This window comes from Oxyura jamaicensis, chromosome 12, assembly GCF_011077185.1.
Source record: "Oxyura jamaicensis isolate SHBP4307 breed ruddy duck chromosome 12, BPBGC_Ojam_1.0, whole genome shotgun sequence".
NCBI lineage: Eukaryota > Metazoa > Chordata > Aves > Anseriformes > Anatidae > Oxyura > Oxyura jamaicensis.
In genome coordinates, this window is record NC_048904.1 from 21,348,400 (window position 1) to 21,367,862 (window position 19,463).

Sequence of the window (19,463 nt, forward strand, 5' to 3'; positions counted from 1 at the left end):
TTAGGGCCAGCAGTTTCATTTTTTATTTTCAATTTAAAAATATATATTTAAATAATAATAAAATTAAAATAATAATAATAAAAGCTATTTCCACATGTCAGGCCCACCTTACTAACAACTTAAGAACATACATGCTTTAAAGCCACAACACTGGATATATGTTGCCTGCAGTGCCCATGGACAAAGTGGGTCCCTTGATTTCAGCGATGTACACTGATTTACCAGCATAACATCTGGTTTTGTAATTTCTCTTTGACTCTGTATAAAAATGATCAGGGAGGAGCAGCTTCAAATTCTGGCTGCAGAAAAACGCTCATGTTCTACCCCACCAAACCTCATCAAAACCCCAAACCTCATCACTGTCCTGAAAAAACAGCCCTTGCTGAGTCCTCCGCGGGCTTCTACAACTTGCAGTCTAACTTAATTCCCAGGGACTGTCGTCTTTATTCTTTTTTTCCCCTCTATTTCACAATGCTCTGTGATACTAAAAAGAAACAAACAATGAGAGGAGGGGTTGCATTTTTCCCTACAAGGCTTCCTCACTTTCAAAGCTAACCAAGTTGTCACTTATTAAGCCAAGAAGTAAGTGGAAAACACAGAAGGGACGCAGCAGGCAATCTCCCTGATGCCAACGTCACCAGCCTGAGCTGAACCTCTGCAGAAGAAACCCGCAGCTCTCGGTTCAGAAGCGAAGCTGCGTTCTCTCCAGTGCTGAGAGGAGCTCGCAGCTTCCCCTCAGGGCAAAGCTGCTGCAACTCGGAGGTGCACCTGCAGCTACACGACCTGCCAGGCTGGCCAGACACAGCCGCAGCCTGCAAGAACAGACTTACCAGTACCGAGCACTGCAAGCCATCCCCTTCTCCTCTGGCGTTTGATAACCACCTTACACCTTCTGCAAGGCCAGCAGCAGCCAGCACAACCAGCACACGGACCTCAGCTGAAGTGAGCTCAGGCCTGTAGACACCTGACTGAGCCAGCCCCAGCTCACACGCTGGAAACATAACCCTGCTAGCTCACACTTCTTCCTCTCGTGGATTTGGGTCATTCCAGAAGGCTTTCTGGCCGCTCACCACAAAACGCGCGTCCAACCGATGAATGGTGAACGCCAGGGAAGGGACCATACGCTGCAGGTCACTGGGAGGGCAGAACACTTGAGTGCAGCTGAACAAAACACCAAGGCCCAATTTACTAATGAATGGCCCACACCAGCACTGAGCAGTTCGGGGGAAATCGCAGGGAGAAGCATCCCAGCACTCAGCACCTTCGTTGGCAAATTACCACTGCGATGATCGATTCCTTCTCAATTATGCCCATCCCCAAAGCCCAGATATTACGTGGCTGCTGCTCTGCTGCGACTGTTTTCATTTACATAATGGAAGCACAATGCACAAAACCTGCCGGTTCCTCCACGTACCCGCAGCGTGTCACAACCCATTAATAAATTCTAGATGGGAGGAATTAAGAGTGACATCTCTGGAAAAAAATGTAACCCTAATTCACCATCAAAAAGCAATCTGCAACAAAACCAAGCAGCTGAACCACGATGCAGATGCCTTTAACCTTCTGGTGTTGGTTTATTTGCCTATCAGCCCTGTGCAGCACAGTCTCCCCAGGAGGAGCACTTGATGAGCTTTAGTCATTACACTCAAAGCCAGACTGGATAAAATACTGAGAGATGCCTGCTCTGAGCAATCTAACGCCAGCTGCAAGGCTGGACTGCGGATCTAAAACCACCTTTTATCAGGATGTTCTCATTCCCACACGTTTCTCACCAAGCACTGCTGCAAAGTGCTGCCCGATTCCACTTTGGGCACAGTACGCAATAGGTTAAAAAATAACCTGCGTATCCCCCAAAATGGCAACCTTCCTACCCACATTAAGGGTGAATGACGACACAAAATAAGCCTTTTCAATGATTTAGCTGATCATTATTCCTGGGGACATGCGAGTCCTGCTACAATCTAAGCCTCAAGGGACAAATGCCAGGGAAATCACGGATCCCCACAGCCCAACTGCAAAGTCTCCCCTTGATTAAAGGCAGGAGCTGGCTTTTGCAGGCTGCAGATGAAGTCGGTGCTACTTTACCTCACTTGGCAGAGGATGGGGGAGGGATGAAAAAGGAGCAACAACTTCCACACAATGTAAGTGTTGCGTCTTAAAATTCAAAATCAAAAAAGAGGAAGAAGGGAGAGGACTGAGGAAAAACAAAGAGATAATCCTGCTGAATGGATGAAAGATTTTCATTGTGACATGGGAGAAGATTGACTTACTCCAGTCAAAATACGTCATTTTATGCCCTTGTTTAAGTGATGACTGGATTTGTCCTACAGTTTAAAACAATAAGTACTACCACAGTCTTATGAAGTGGAAGGATAGCCTTAATATACACCTCAAAACTGGGTTCAGAGTAAAATGCAAACGGGAGAGAGACTGAGACCAGCTTAGAACTAACCAGGCAGGAAAAGGGATGACATCCCCTATCAGAACAAGAAGTCCAAGCCTGCCCTTGCAGTTTAATTTCTAGGTCAGATTCATAAACTAGAGGAAACTAGCCACAAAAATATCACATTAAATTTACTGTCCAGCTAGGCTAAAATTTCAAGAGAGCCACTGACTTCAGAGCTCCTCTCCTGTGCAGAGCCAGACATCCCACAGGGCTCACCCTGCCCCGTCTCTTCAGCAAGTTGCCTCTGAGAATTTTACTTGACCCTCCTTCCTTTGGTTTTAAATTTTCACATTACAGAGTTCAAACTCCCGTCTCAGTGAGAAAACCAGAGGTGACGTACACTTATTAAAAAGTCTCATTGCCCTTTTCTGCTTTTTAACAACGCTGGCTTTCTTATGCCCATTTACACCGTTGCTGGGCAGAGGGGACAGGCTGTGCCCGGACACCAGCGCTGCTGCATGCAGCTTTGGGTGCAACTTTGACTCCATCTCTGTTGACTAACCCCCACCTTGCTGCACCACGATCAAAAACCAGCTATTCTCCAACTGATTTCAAGTCTGGCTGTTCTCCAGGACTTCTCAAAGTGTTTTATAATGTTCAACACTCACATCCCAAAAATATGGGAAAAGGCAGCCTCAAAAACTCAAATGCCCAGTAAGTAAATTCATTTTCCATCTTCAGAAAAAGCCTCCAACTTGTGTAGAAGTCCATAAAAGACTTCTTTAAATAAATAAATAAATCATAAGGACATACTCTCCCTGTGCAGGGCTCTCCAGCACAGCTGGGGTTACCTTTTTAAAGAGCCTGATGACATCTTCACTGATCTGCGACAGCCGGACGATGACATTGTTCATGAAGATGTCATTCAGGGTGGCATGATCTCTGCTCTCTCGACGGGTCTGTGTCAGAACCAGGTACCAGCAGTTCACAGGGGAAAGCAGGTGCTGATCTTTCCTAGGGAAATTTGAAAAGAAGCAAAAATGTCAAGCAAACAAGTCAAGAGGGCACATGATTTTCAAATGACTGCTGTCAGCATATTAACATTGCCTTCTTCAACAGCACAGAGCTGCTAGAACTCACCATGCCCCCAGAGAAAAACGTGAGCTCCTCTCGTCTTGCCATGCAGAAACACTGCAGCACATGGCCCAGCACTTAACCCTGCAGCTGACACAATGCCAGCCCGCTCCTCCAGCTCTTCTGCATTAGACACCAATAGTTTGGATCACTGAGCTCTCTACTAGTTATTTCTGTGGTACCAGTATGAGGCCTTCAGCGGGGTGCAGGGGTTAATTTTAACAGCCACAATGTAAATACATACAGGGGGGAAAAAAGTGGTAACTCTCATCTCATAGTGCTTATTCCGATTTGTTCAGATCAGAACTGATCCATCCCCAACACCGCCACACTGCTGTGATATCCCACCTGCCAGCCACCAATCCCACTGCATGTCCCAGGACATCTTGTTCTTCTGCAAGCTCCATCCCCCAGATACAAACATTGAGGAGAAGCAGTTTTCATTAAAAACCAGCACCACAAGTCTCACGTTCGTCCCTGCAGAGAAAGAAACCACGCGGCAAAGCGGAGGTGACACTGGCTGCAAGGCACAGCCCTGCATCTCCGTCCAAGCCCCTGCGTCCTGGCCGCCAGCCCCTCGGGTCCCTGCGGCGCAGGCTGCACGGCGCAGCTGCCAGCCACAAACCCAGCTCAGGGCCTGGCCTCACAGGCACCAGCTCTCTGCCAGCACCCACCTCGCAGTACTGCAGGACCAAAGCTCCCGAGCAGCCTCCCCAGCTCAGGACACAGGGATGCGTGCAGGCATTGCCCCACTCTAAGTACAACACACAAGGGTTTTGATCAAGCCAAGGAATGCACACCTGCTGCCCTAGGCTTCATCCTTGCCTACTAGCCTCCTTCGGCTTCCAGGGCAGGACAGAGGCCTTAGCGCAGAGGAGATGGATGCTCTGATGCTCACCCTGGGCACAGCCCTGCACTTCACCCCACTCAACAGAAGAAATGTGTGCACCTCTGGATACAATCTGCCCTACCTCGGCAAAGGGGATCCCGCTCACCTGCTGAGCTTTCTGTTCTGCAGCTCCAGAACCCTGCTTGGAAAAGGTGCGGCCTGCAAAAGGCTGACCAGCAACGTCACAGCAACACGGTGTGCATGCTCTGGGCAACAGGTCTGAGGACCTAAAAAACGTGCAAGTCAGCCCCAGATCACACACGCACCCACCCACTCCTGCCGGGCTGGGAGCCAGGACGTGGCACCCTGCAACGAGAACACCGCCGCCGGTCCTGGACCAGAGCGCGGGGCTGGAGCCGACCCTGCCTCTTGCAGGCAGCGCTCCGCGCTCCAGGCAGCCGCAGCAGGACCCTGCCACTGTCACCATGCAGGGCGGAGGGACGGCCAGCACTGGGGGACAGCCAGCATCGGGGCACCCAACCACACGGATCCTGCCTTCGGACCTCTTCCCTCTCCTGGTACGTGCACCCAGCCAGCAGCATCTGTGCCAGGGAGGCAAAACAGCAATGTGTGAACCTATCCTGAGCTTCACGCTTCACTTGATTAGTGACAACAAATGATGAATGATGGCAACTTGAACGGCAGGCTTACGCTGAGGGCGGGAGGGGAAAGGTCTGGTAACAGATTAGACAGTACATTGCATCCTGACTAGATGCATACAGTAAGCTGTGCATTATCCCAGAAGTAAACAGCCTTGAAGCTAAACACACAAGACAATGTGATCGTTGTCACTGAACCTGGTGGCTAGGTCTTGCCCTACCTGTCTGGGAGAAGGCAAAGTCTTAGAGCAGTTGCACAATTTCCCCAACCTTTGGAATCTCAGACAAGTAAGACTACAGCCACGCGTTTATCTGTAACACTTTGACAAGTTTCATTTTGAACACTGGACTTGTCCCAACCACAACACTGATACGGCACCAGACACCGGTGAATTAATTACCCTGGCATAACGACTTGCAGCACAACTGGCTCCAGCCAACCCACACCTGCCCCAGCACCAGTGACTCAGGCTGGCATTGCAGAAGGGCAATTCCTGCTCAAACTCACGTCTCTCGATCACTGCTGCACCCGACTAGGTGAACTCCGACCTGCAGCAATGCACCTCCCTGCTAACTCAGCTGCTGAGGCAGGCGTACCTGTAACCGCTCCCAGCTGTGGTAGGGGTCCAGAAGAAATGGCCTGGGATGCGCTTTCTGTGTCAGCCCGTGGAGCTCTGCACAGGGAGAAGATGCGTGTGGCTGCACAGCTCCGTGGCCCCGAGCAGCGCCCGCTACGGAGCCTGGCCCCGGGCATGCCTCTGGCAGGGGCCGCTCGCAGCAGCTGGGGCAGAGCAGCAAGCCACTTAGTGGCCATTAGGAGAGGGAGGGCTCTTGGAAGGCAACCAGAGCCGGTTGGTAATTCAGGGGCGCACCTTTCCTCACCATCCATTGGTCTGGACGAGATGGGAAACCTTCCTCTTCCCTAAGATAAACCAGTGAAGTCGGAGAGAGAGTAATCCCTTCGACGCTTTGCCAGGGAGGGGACTTGTGCTGCTTCTTTCCGCTTCGTGCTATTAATACAGCTGTCACTTTCCTTTCAGAACAGAGCCCATTTGCCACACAATCTGTTACATCGCATTTAGTCCGCTGAACAGTGCTGGAGAAAATGTTTTAAATCCAATGTTAACATGACGTGTCTGTGCACAACATGAAAATATTCATGTATGCTGAATATTTACCGCCGCGTTAATCCAGCCCACGCTGCAGAAAACAGAGACTGCCATGAGCTGCAGCACATGTCGGGCTGGGAAATCCAGAAGTGCCCCGGAGCCAGAGCCCCATGAGAGCGAGTATGTCCACGCCTGGCTCTGCTGAGAGAGCATCCGAGGGGCATCCGAGACCCCAGCCTGCCTGGAAGTCGGAGGTATCATTTTTCAAAAATGATACAAGCCAAGCAGAACATCCCTGTGCGAGGGGAACACGCTGAGACCCTCTAAACAAGGCAGCTGAAACGATTCATGGCCAACACTTCACCTGCACCGCTTCCTTTGGTCACGCCAACATGTTCCTGTGGGGTGTGCTATGCTTGGGCTCCGCTCTGAGACAAGTGAGCACGTGCTGCGGCAGAGCAGTGCCTTCCTCTGCGATGGACACGCTGCAGATGAACCTGCTAACAGCTAGGTACAGAGAGCTTTGGAAAGAAAATGTTGGTGTCCCTCTCTTGAAATGGAGCGAGGCATCCGAGCACTGGGCAGAAGCGTGCACAAATGCAGCTGACCCTATTAACACGACCAATACCCAATACCACTGCAAAGCGCTGGGCCCTGGGTGCTTTATAGAAGCGGAGAATCGCTGCCACCCACAGATGCTGCACAGCGCAGGGCACCTTCCTGGCATCTTACGTAAAGTAAGCAACGCCAGCAGCTCTCTCAGAAGTGCCCTGATACGGCTCTCAGCTGACAGGAGGCGCACACACAGGTGGCCTTCGCAGGTGCCCATCTTTCGAAGAACGACAACTTCCTGAGCCCAGAACCAACAGCTCCTTCCCCAGGACTGTTATCCCTGACGGACGAGACAGCAGCGCACAGCTGGCAAGCAGCAGTCAGCTGCAGAAAGGAGAGAACCTGAACGGCAATTCGGTTTGAGCAGACATGCAAAAGATAACAGTAAATCCTTGCTCACTAGAGAGACCGAGTAAACAGATTAAATGGGATTTAGTAATATGGAATAAATAGGATTCAGTAATGTAACAGCAGAAATTGCTGCCGTCGTGGCTAAAATGGGGAAAAATAATCACAGGAGGTTAGAGAGATCGTAAAGTGCCAGGGGCTAGCAAGGCTAAGTGCATCCGACAGGCAAAAATCTCGGTTTTCTAGGAAAGTGGCTGTAGTTGTTGGGCAGTGGGTTGAATTATACCAGTTCATCTTCAGCAAAGGACACACTCCCTGTTGAAAGAATATCTTACAGATGCAGCTGTCAGTGGGGAGACAAAGGCAGGGAATTTCAAAGCGCTGCAGGGGAACCAGCCACAGGGAGCACCAGTCTCCGTGCTGCAGGCGCTGCTGCGGGGTGCTGGCACCCAGACCCCAACGGCCAGGGCACCGCTCGCTGCCAGCAGCATCCCCCTGCCCACAGAAGAGCCAGGGAGGGCCGGTCCTCACAAGGAACGCGGCCAGCAGCTCCGACAAAGAGCTTGGGGCTGCTAAACTGAACGGGTGTGCACACAGCTTTGTCCTGCAGACCCCAGCCTGCCGTCCCCGATAGGCCCCGGGGAGCACGCCCACAGGGGAGCAGGAGACCAGCTCCTCCGAGAGAACCGTGGCGTGGCTGGGAGGAGTCCCAGCCACCAGCAGCACAGACTCCGGATCCTCACTGCAAAACCCACTCACCTCCAGGCTCAGAGCCTGCCTCAAGTTTCCTTTTTTTGGATCTCTCGTTTTAGCCAAGCTTTAAAGTGTGGTTACACTGAAGAGAGGCTGCTTTTGAAAACTTGCACACGTTCACACATTCATGGATTGTGTAATTTTCATCATCAGTTTGAGTTTCACACTATTCCAGATCCAACTCATACGTCCTATTTCAAAGCTTTGTTTTAAAATATTTACATGGAAAGCATACATATTTCGTTTTCAAAAAAACTGTAATAAATTAGATTTCCAGAAGCTGCTTCCAAGTCTGAACCTGTAAGCAGATCTATGTGCAATGTGAAGCGTTCTGACAGTGAAAGATCGGACTGTGCACAGAAACCAGGGTTTATGAAATGGGCCTACCATTATTCACACAATCAAATCAATGACTGAATTCAAGCCATAAAAAAAAAATACAAGGGCCGCGACTCCTTCCAAGCCCCTAATCCATATTTTTTGTTCTACTGCTCAAAGACATACCTAGCAAGTCCAATTCAAGCAGCACAGGTCAGTATTGCTGCAGCAAAAGTCCTGGAAAAGCCATCAAACCTAGCGCTTGAACCAGTCAGTGTCTGGCCCATGGTTTTGCTCCCCCCCTGCTCCTGCAAACGCCTGCTTACTTGAACTGGTGCTCTCTGGAGCTGCGTATCTTGGAGGAGAACCGCTCAGCCAGCTTCTCCAGGCTCCGGGAGTACTCCAGCTCTATCTCAGCCTTCCTGCGGAAGAACTCCTGCAGGTCCTGCAGCAGCTGCAGGCGTGACTCCGACTGCTGCTCCAGGCATTTGAACTGCTCCACCAGCTGCGTGCGGATTTCTGAATGCACACAAGAGGAAAAGAAATGACAGCATAAGCAACAAACACTCACAGAAGGATGGTCTGTCTTGTCTTAGAGAAAATCTCACAGGCATTGCTAGAGCAGGCTCCCTCACGCGCCTCGGATTTAATGCAAGGCTTATTACAGTCAACAGATTTTTTTCCAAGTGAGAGCCGAAGAATTTCATTCACCAGTCTCATACTAAAAACTTGTTCGTCAACGTAAACAGCTGCGTAAGTACACAGACCCTCAGAGCTGTTCAACTGCCTTTTTGAAACTAGACAACGATGCTTCAATTTGTCTATTACTACCTGAAACTCCAAATTCTTCACTGACAAACCAGCGCACTGTTTGCTGGTCACCTGAACGCCTGCCGAGGAGCCGACAACGAACTGCAGAAAGCCGGTGGGTGCTATAAAGGCACTCCTCACCCCCCGCCCTGCAGAGCTGGGGGCTGCAGTGGCACAGCAGCAATCATTGCTCCATGCTGGATGCTGAATTGACAAAGTTTCACGTAATAACCATGCAGAGCACTGACTGAAATCATAAACAATTTATGGACAATTCAGAGCTCTTTAAATTTGCAAGGATCCCACGTGGAGGAGGTTAAAACTGCTGTGCTAAGAACGTGTTCTTTTTCAACATCCCTTCACATACCAAACTCCGAGCTACTCAGAGCCTGGCAGGTGAGCTCAGAGAGCCGCAGGAGCAAGGCTGCAGCGACCTCATTACTGGGTCATTTAACAACGGCAGGAACGGGACCGGAGGCTGCAGGCTGCATGAAGGTCACCTAAAAGCAAAAGCTCCTTGGAAATAATGAGCGTGCTGAAAACAAAAAGGTAACTCCAAATTTAATCAGTCACCCGCTGTGGGATCCCCCCTGGGCTCCCGCACAGAGCCAGCGCTGAGGACACGCCGACCTCTCTGGGCTTTGCCCCGCAGCCTGGCCCACACGCGGCTTGTGGTGCTGCAGGGCTCCTCTGCAGGAGCAGCACAGGGGCACCTGGAGTGCTTCTTCACTGCTGCTTCCACTGCGTGGGGGGCACGGATGCTTTAACACCACGGGGCAATATTAGCCCTGGTTTCGCTACGGAGATGGAACGCAACGCCTGGAGAAGCTGAGTGGGCCTCCACAACGCACAAGTCAGTTGTCACACCTGAAAGCTGGTCCCATCCTTGGTAGCTGGGGCTGCAATTGCTGCTGAAAAACAGCCCAAGCTTTACAGAAAGGTCTCGTGTACGCAGCACTGCAGCTTAGCTGTCATCAGAAAGCCTGCTCTGAGCTGTGACACCTCACGGCCACCTACGCAGCCCCGGCTTCCTACAGCCCCTTGCTTTGCAGCCGAGCAGGGACAGGATGAGAGATGGCAAGCCGGTGCTGTCATCCGCAGAGCTCCTCGGAAATGGCTTCCCTGGATAAGCACGCCTGGGTGCACATCGCTGTCCTCGCGCACCCGTCCGCAGCCAAGCCCTGGGCAGCGAGCGGTGGCATCCACTGGAGCTCGGGAGGCGAGGGCTAACTGCCTGTGGATTAAGCCTCCTAAAACTCTCTGCTACGTTCCTCCAGGATACAAAGGTGCCAGTTTCATAACAAAACATTTTTAAAACCTTCACATTCCCCTGCTGACAAGAGTTTCCTTCCCACACAAGGTCAGTGAAAATTTCATTACATCCCATATGGATTTTACATTCCCACTCCTGCTGGTGCCAACACAGGACTTGCTTTACAGCTCTCTGCTTTGCTGAGCAAGTTTGATATAGATTTTTTTTTTTTTTAACACAAATTTGGTCTCTAGTTCTCTCGTCATAGAGGATTACAGCCTGAGGTGGTTTCTAGAACAGCTCTTAACAATTGTGGCAATGCACAGCAATACAAAGAGTATCAGCAACACTTCTCCAATCTTTTCAGTTCCCTGCCTCTCCCTATTTTCTTCCCAGATCTGAGCTTCTGCTGCCCATCTGATCTTTGTGTCTGACACGACGATGTCTCCTCTTCTCTGGCAGCGGTCATTCAAGGCAGGTCAGACGCCAGCAACACGCAGCATCTCAGTGAGGCTGCAGCGAGGGAGCTCTTGGTCATCTGGGCATCAGAGGCACACTTCGACCGTCTTCAGCAGAATTGTTGCTGTTTGCCCACTCCTGTAAGGCACTGCTGCGACATTTTCAAGCTCCCCTGCACCAGTTCACCCAGGCCAGCACCGTCTCAGGACACGGCGGCAGAGAGCGGCCCCTCCAGACACAGAGAGCCCATTAACTGTGACCCCGCAGCCACGTGGCTCTGAGCTGTCACAGACAGGTGGAGACGGCCACTGACCCTTAGGACTCGTGGTGCATTTTAAACGGAAAAGGTTTGCAGTAGGAAACAAAATTAAAGGTTACTGGCGTCATTAATGCAGAAGACAGCAGCAGTAACACAGAAGACGACGTTCTTCACAGCTCCAGAGGTCTCCGTGAGTCAGTCGCTCGCGAGCACGGCACCTGACAGAGCCTTCATTGTTGCTCCCCAGCTTCCACAGTTACTTTTCTGCTGCATGCAAGAGGCACCCTCGTTTCAATTAAAATGTACTCGCTCTTAAGTAGCCTCTTCAGATAATAATGAAAAATCCAGGCCGGCAGACAAGACTTTTTCCACCCTTCATGCCTGCTGCCCAGGGAGCACGGTGTGCCCGGAGGACACCCGTTTCCTCCTGCCTCGAGGTGGAGCTGGGGCCCAGCCCCGCCGACGGCGCCCGATGGCCTCCGGCCTCCCTCGGGGCCAGGAGCCGGGCAGGAGGACGAGGTCCGCCGCGAGGGCAGAACCCAGCGCCCCGGGTGCGCCGTGACGGGCGCCAGCCGAGCGTGCAGGCCTCAGACTGCCCCGGCTCTACCAGCGAACAGCCGGCGTTTGCTGCTGCTTCTCCCCACTTGGTTTGGCTCTGTTTATAAGAATGGAGTTTGCAGCATGAGCAGTCCTGCTACTCAAAATGCAGAATCAGAGGCAGCAAAAGCAAGACAAATTATTTCCTCAGCTCTTCTGAAATACAATGGCAGGGATATCGGAGAAAACAAAATTCCTTGGCGAACGAAGGCACAGCAACAACGCTTAAGACGAATGGCAGGACTGCTAATCCAGCCGAGACACGGAACATCTGTACTCAGAAGTCCTGGTGATTTGGCTTTGGTAACTGTTTTCAAATTAATTACCCCACTCCGCACCCACTGACTGCTCGTTACTGCTAGGCCACGCACCCGGCCACGGGAGATGCCAGCAGGGACGGGGTTGTCAGAGGGGACATGGGGCAGCCCCCAGCCCTCCCGAGGACAGGCTGGCAGGGCAGCGAGTGGGACGGGACGGGGCAGGATGGGACACCCCACCAGGCAGCACGGAGCGCTGGTGTCTTCACACCCAATTTTAGCCTGGCAAAAACTCAGCCTCCAAGACTTTCAGATCTCCCAAGGCAGGAGACTATGGCCCTTGCAGAGCCTGGATGACAGATCCCACGGCCAATCCATGATTACCAGAAAATCTTATTACGAGAAAAACCTCTGACATCTAAGCTTCACTGGGTTTATAAATGAATGGCAACAGTAAAAAATTGCAACAACAAAAAAAAATCCACAACCCAAAAACTTTGAGTTATTCAAAACCGTTCAGAAAACTGACCGCTGAGTGGGTATACAGTTGGTGGGTACAAATATAGCAAGGGGAGTGGATACAGCCCCAAGAAAGCAGTGATTTAAATCTGAGTACCAGCATGAGATGAACAGACTGGCCAAGAGGAAAGTCAGGGGAGAAATCAAAAAAACGTAGTGTCCTGGGTCAGGCAGCCGGAGGCGTGGGATGGGACGTCGCTGTTCTGAGCATGGCAGCCGATGACACCGTGGTGGGGATGTGGAGCTGCTCATAGCCAGTGGCTGGGCTGGATGTCTGGGCAGCACGTTCTCGGCAGTCCTACACGCGGATGGAAGGAGGCCGGGGGCTCGGGGGAGCTGTATTTTGACATTGCGATTATTACAACCCAGTTGCAAAACTGAACCCGTCTGAAATCTTGTGCATGACTTGCAACAAAACACTGTGCTAATACAGACAATGGCCAAGAGCTACACAGAGGAAGCAATCCTTTCTGATATGGCCTTTGCAACACCAGGCGCTGCTCCCACGCCGCCACACGAGGACTGACAGCTGCTCAGACATCTACCAGACATCAGCCTCCGTGATGCCAGCGTGCAGAGGCAGAGCTCAACCACTGTCAACACAGAGGTCCGTTGCACAAAGTGGGAGAAAGATCTCTGGGGAAAAGTGTTTTTGTCACTGTTTTCCTGACACAGCCCATCTCCAGAGCGCTCTCTCTGGCTGCCAGCGGCCCCAGGCACTGTGGCTCCCTCCACGCCAGCTGCAGACAGCGATGCTCTGCCCGGCCCGGTGGCTGCGGCTGCTCCCTGTCCCCACGGCGCACGGGCCGGCACCACGACGATGGCTGAGCCCCACTCTTACTGCGGCGGCCATGGGCAAGGGCAGCTCGCACCAGCAATGCCACAAACTGAACCTGAAGTACTGGTGTCTGACTTCGGACAGGGACCTTCAGAAATCCTGGAGCCAGCGTGACTACACCACAGCAAGACCAACCCTCCCATCTTGAGGGAGTTCCGCCTTTGGGCTGGAAACAGGTATTCACAGGCGTGCCAATGAAAAAAGGCACTTTCTCTGGCTTTTTCAAGGTTTCCAAACAGTGCTGCTTGGGTTGATGCTGAGATGCTGGTCAGTAGATCAGGTTAAATCTCATTTTTTCCTATCCTAGACTGCTCATCTCATCCTTTCCCCAGTGAGGACGATATTGGCAGGATGCACAGAGCCAGTGTGATTACACGCATTCAAATAACATACCTCTGACAACACAGATGATGCAGTGCTTTACAAAGAACAAAATTCTTTGGGACTAACTGTGGCCAAATTGAGCATTCAAATTAGAAGTAACATGCTTGTGTGCAGAGGTCAAGATGAACACAGTACGCTCAGTTCCAGTTCATTATTAACGTGTTGCTACTTCCACCGGTTCCACCCTCAGTTTACTGAAGGTTATTTTCCTTTTTTTTTTTTTATTTTAATCTAACAATGAAACCCCCAGATGAATGCTGCTAGTTTAATGCAACTTTTACCAGTGGTATCTGTTTTTATTATTCACTTACTGTGTCCTCGTATATTTCATATATTCTCCTGGGCAAGAGAAACTCTGAGTTTCAGAAATTCATAAACACGATGTTGAAATCCTGGCCACGGCTGAAATTGTGGCAAAGCTCCCACAGACTTCGATGGGGCTAGGATTTCATCCTAGCAAATGCAGTAAACGAGACAACCACGTTCCCCAGAAGTTATTCTGCAAGTCTCTCCCTCTTCCAGTAACCCCTGGCTCCAATACTTCTTACCTCAAATGCTGATAAAGGGCAGGCTCCTTAACTGGCCTCAGCCATGATGGAAATAAACACACATCCACAGAAGTCCGGGGTGGACTTGACGATGTTATGGGTCTTTTCCAACCTAAATGATGCTATGGCTGTAAGCTGATCAGCACCCTACTTTTCCATGTACATCTACTCTAAAAATTACTCTCTTCATAAACAGTAAAATCTTGGACAAAAACATCAAAGTGAGTTTGAGTGAAACAACTGTAGGCTAACCAGCAGAATTAACGTTAATAATTGCACTTTCCCTCATCTCATCTTAGGGTAAACATCCAGATAACACGAATAGCAGCGCTTTCTGTTGCTGTACCTTCAGCACGAAGCTCGCAACCTGACAACACACCTTTACAACAATCTGTGCATTTACCCCAGCGTGACAAATTCAGGCAGATCCCGACGGAGCCGGCTGCCCAAGGAGAGCAGCACGGGCACTGCAGCAGGACCAGCCCCACCAGAGGCTGCCCCCTGGAGATGTCCCTGGCAGGGGCACTCGAGATTGTTCTGGCCCATATGAGCTCTCTGTTGTCTATTAAGGAGAGAGCTCATGGGGGAGATATTCCTGGTGCTGGTTTGTGGAGGAAGTGGAGACGTTTTTTTCCTCCCCAGCCATATCTTCTCATGAATATCCCATACGTAAGACAGATACGAGAACCCTGGTTTTGGCCACCAAAGCTACTGGCGAGCGTCGCACATGAACGCAGAGCAACAGCCTGTGCTCGGCTTCTTTAGGAATCCAGGGTAAAAAAAATTGGTCTCATGGGGAGATGAGGTAATAAGAAACACAGAAGGAAACACCCCTGAGTAAGGCTTAGGGCATTTGCAAAGGGCAGAACAAGGGAAATTCCAACCAAGGCAGCCTTGGTGATGGACTCACCAAGCGGAGAAACACAGCTCCCTCCTCCACAGTGGCTGAGCAACTTTCATCTGCAGAAAAGTGAACCAAAAAAAAAAAGCAATAATCCCCCCAGACGTGAACTGCTACCAGCATGTGCAGGCAGGTCACCTCACCTTCCAGAAATGCTTTACGTTCTGCAGGAGTTATCGTACCAGAATAGTCCTGTCTGTTCTGGAGACCACTCACTGGCTAAGAAATGCTCTAAGAAGGCATTTCTCACAGAGTTTATCTAAGGAAAATTTCTAATGAGGAATTTGACTACAGTAGTAATTCAGAATTTATCTGAAATAAAACAGACCTGTTACAAAGGCCACAAATGAGCAACATATCACAAGTTTTGGACAGGCTTATTAAGGAAAACCAATCCTACACAGGGAAAAGCAGGTAAAAAATTTACAGTGGAAGAAGCCTGGAAGTTAAACCTCGTGAGGGTCAGTAGCCTGAACTGAAACTGAGAGGCCACAGGAGTTAAGCACAAGCCAGGAGGGAGGCCTGAGGCCAGCGGCACGGTCCCCGCCATGCAGCGATGCTGCAGCCGACGTGACCTGCCCGTCCCTTGGGGGTTGGACCCGATGCTCTCCTGAGGTCCCTTCCAAGTCCTACAATTCTGTGACTCTGTCCTCGCCCCGCGGGGCCTCCCAGCAGAGTCGGCCTCGCCAGCCGGGAGGCCAAGCACGCTCCTTCCCCAGGAGGTCCCATTGTCGGCAGGCCCCCGCGGCAGGGCCCCGCCAGCGCCAGGCTCGGCGTCGGGCAGCTGCTCAGATGCCACAGACAAAAGCGGGGTTTCTCTAGCAACGGGGCGCGATGAAGGCTGCCAGGCACCTCCTCCTCCTCCGGCTGCCTCTCGGCAGCAGGACCAAGCTGACAGGACGCAGCGCCCATGGGGCTTCGGGAGCAGGCCTGGGCAGGAGCAGAGCAGCGGCGGCACCGGGCCTCTTCTGGCCTGCACCGCACCGTCCTCTGCAGCCCTGAGCTGAGACAGCCAGGTTGCTTGCAAAAAAGCTCAGAAATGCATTAAAAAAAAAGATGCCTACAATATTATTTTTAAACACTGTAAAAAGAGAATCGCCGCTAAGGCTGAGATCTATCAGAGCTGCAGCATTTACTGCCCTGAACAATAAACACAAAGAACATAGGTGATTTTGAAGGAAATTTAGTCCTTGAGAAGATGCTGAACTCTCTGTCCAGGAGAACAATGTCTTCAGCTGATCTTCAAAATGGACAGTCTAGGAGAGTCGTTCCTGTAACATATGTTTCACCCCACTGATTTGTGACAAGTGAGAAAATATGCTTGGCAACAAAAAACATTATTTTCCTCACAACTGGGATTAGACCCAATAGTTTATTGCAAATATAATATGGCAAGTTGGACTCAAAGGAGAATCCAGTTCTACAAATATGGAATACACTGCAAGGGCTACTTGACTCCAAGCTTCTCTTATTTTCTCCTCCAGATAGTGCATGTTTTTCTTTCATTGTACACCCAACCCTCTTCCACACAGAACTGCCTCGTGTATTTTCTAGCGCTTTGCCATCCTGTTTTTCAACCATATGCACCGTCCCCCCAGCAGAGCCCTTGCATACACCATCCAACACACCGCCAGGCCTGGTTCAGAACTAAAATGCCAGTGGGGCCACTGGAGCGACGCAGAGGGGAGCACCTGGGCCAAAGCGCTGCCAGCCGCACCTCCTCCTGCAGCGCCCCAGGGCCGGCCGGGAGCACCCCTGGTGGTGGAGGTGCTTGAGGGACTCAGGGAAGGAGCAGGGCAAATGGCTCAAAGCGAGGAAACATGCCTCACCCGTGCTACTGTTAGCTATCCTGCCTAGAAGCAGACAAGATACTGGCTCTTAGCAACACACAGAGACAAGCCTTTAATCCAAAGGTAGAAGTTTCAGGTTTTAAAAATTAAAAAATAGGGAAGAAAAACACTGTTCAAGTCCAAAACCAGCTCCTATGGCATTGGCATTCTTCCGTTCAACTTTTTTCATGCATTTCTTTAATCCCCGGTTTATGCGGGAGCCCCAGGAGACAGGCACCTGGCAGGCGCGGCTCCATCACACCGCACACAGCCAGATGGTGCCTTCTTGCCCACGTGGGGCTCACAGCACCATGTGCTGGGCTCTGAGGTAACCTCCTCGCTTGTAACTGCAGAGAAAGGAAGTGAAAACGTGTGAAATTAGATCTTAAATTGAGTAGTTTCCTCAGAAGAAGAAACTCTCTGCCCTGCAGGCCTCGCAGGGCGTGGGGAGGCCGGGGGCAGCGTGTCCCCAGCGGAGAGGAGCGTGCCTCCCGCGGTGCCGCCGGGCCAGCCGGCTTCAGCCCTGCCGCAAGCCTCCACGCCACCGCCGTGCCCTGGGACACGGCTTCCCTGCACAAGCAACACAACTGCAGCTCTCCAGCTACTGCTCACGGGTGGTTTTTCCCCCTCTCTCCGCAGTTACCTACCGGGTTTGTTTCTAATGAGACTCCCCTGCACAGCTAACGCCTCCGCAGAAAAACCAGCAGACGAATAAACCAGCTCAGCTCTTTTCCACCGGCCACGCTTCCTGGAGCAGCAGCGCTGCTGACAGATGCACACAGACACCCGTGTACACGCGTGCATAGCAGGGCCTGCTATTCAGTTTCACTGTCCATCGCTAGGCTTTTTCTGTTAACAACTAACAGCAGTCAGACGGCCATCGCAGTGGCTACACCAGCTCCCGCTGCCTGCATCACAGAGGTCCAAGCAGAGCACGGTAGAAGTTGGTGTAAAACGTCTTTCCAGCAGTCTCCACGGGTGTCGTTCTGTCCGTCGCACTGCATTCCCCAAATGGGGATCTGGCATAACCCCTGCGGGCCCGGTGTCTCCTGAGCGCACGGCAGGGGCAGGCACTGCAACCATTTCGTGATATCTGTTTGCTCCTCCGTCCCGGCACAAACAGGTCCTGCACACCCACAGACAACCACTGGTCAGAAGGGTGCAGGGAGATGTCCGTGCCTTCCCTGACCGAGATGCCGATGCCTCTGCAGCAGCTTTCTGTGAAGCAGCACAAGCCGAAGGTCTGCCTGTGCAACCTTCCAGCTCCCGGGCAGCGGCACCGTAACAGGGAGCGCCACGTGCAGAGAAAGCCCTGCCAGCCACGGCAGCCTCCTCTTCCTATCCCCTCCCCTCCAGCCTGCAGAAACTAGACCAGGCACCCTGAGAGACCAGAGCTGCGATCAGCACGGCGATCTGGAGAAACACCCGGAGCCGAGGGAGCTCCAGAGCAGTTGCCTGCAGCCACCTCGCTCCCCACTCCGCTCCCGGCCACGGGCTCTGCGCCTAACAGCGTGCGAGCCAAGGCCATCTGCAGGCACACCGGAAGCCAGACAGCAGTGCTCTACGCCAAAAAAAAGTTGGTGGGAACAGATCTGGGGCAAAAAGTGATTTATTTTGTAAAAGCCACCTGTGATTGTCACTGTTCCTGCAGACAAAGCGGCATCACGCTGCTTTGGCAGATGCAGCTTCCAGGAAACTGCGTTCGTTTCTTTCTGGTTAAAAGAAACTTCACGTTCGCCTTATCTTACTAAAAATATCTCTTTCTCATCATTGTTTTTTTCCTTCAAAGAATTTCAGAGCATTTTGCACTAGCACGTCTACTAGCTTTCTTTATAGGCCAGAAAGGAAATACTGCAACAACTGATGAAAAAAAGAGAAACTATTTTTTTATACAAGCTCAAATGACAAGGGAATGGTAGTGAGCCGCAGGGCTGCACTCCTGGCCTCCTGCTCAGCGTATTTAACACCGCCTTGCCTGTAACACCTTCTTGCAACTAACACCAGTGCCCCAGTACAACCGTGTCCTTCCTGCTCCAGAGATGCACTTCGTTAGTCGGCCTCCTAACGAGCACTCCCCCGCACGCGGCAGTCTGTGTTCTGCAGCGTTAGTGTTAGGAAGACAAATGCCAGCCCCGTTTTATGGCATTACTTCAGGAAGGAGAGGTTTGACTGAGCTTGCTGCAAAGGCTGCCAATGAGAGAGGATCCTGGAGGAAAAAAAAAAAATCATCCTTTTCCTGCTTTGTACGTGCCAAAAAGCATCACATTTGGTCTGCAGCCACTGGCTGCCTCAAACCGAAGCACTCTTACCAGAGCACAGGAACACTGCTGGCTTGAGGAAAGCTTTGTGAAATAATTTTTAAAGAGGGGTATGGGGTCAGGGCTGGGCAAGGCCTCGTCACTCCAGATGTCTCTGACAAGGCAGAGCTGAAACGAGAGTTGAAGCTCTACACTTTCCCTTCCAAAAAGCCCCTCTCAGGACCTAAATGCAGTTACGATTTTATGAATTAAAGGGCTCTCCACCCCCAACAAGAGCGGTGCTTTGCTGCAGGCCTGCTGAAACAGGCTGGGGATGTTCAGCCCCTCCTCAGCTGGGAGACGCTCCCCACACCACCACCCGTTCCATGTACACAACAAAGGCAGAGCGGGGCAGCTTCCCGACA

At 51.5% G+C, this 19,463-nt stretch overlaps 1 protein-coding gene across 2 annotated transcripts in view; it reads right to left on the reverse strand.

Moving 5' to 3' along the window:
* Nucleotides 1-8,602, reverse strand: part of SRGAP3 (SLIT-ROBO Rho GTPase activating protein 3) — a 59,287-nt gene extending 50,685 nt beyond the window's left edge. For both annotated transcript variants that reach the window (XM_035337465.1, XM_035337466.1), the window contains exons 1-2: nt 8,475-8,602; nt 3,238-3,400 (exon numbers count right to left, since the gene is read on the reverse strand). In XM_035337465.1, the coding sequence (XP_035193356.1) occupies nt 3,238-3,300 (63 nt within the window). In that variant the 5' untranslated portion in view covers nt 3,301-3,400; nt 8,475-8,602. The remainder of the gene's footprint in view (nt 1-3,237; nt 3,401-8,474) is intronic.
* Between the last annotated feature and the right edge of the window lie 10,861 nt (nt 8,603-19,463).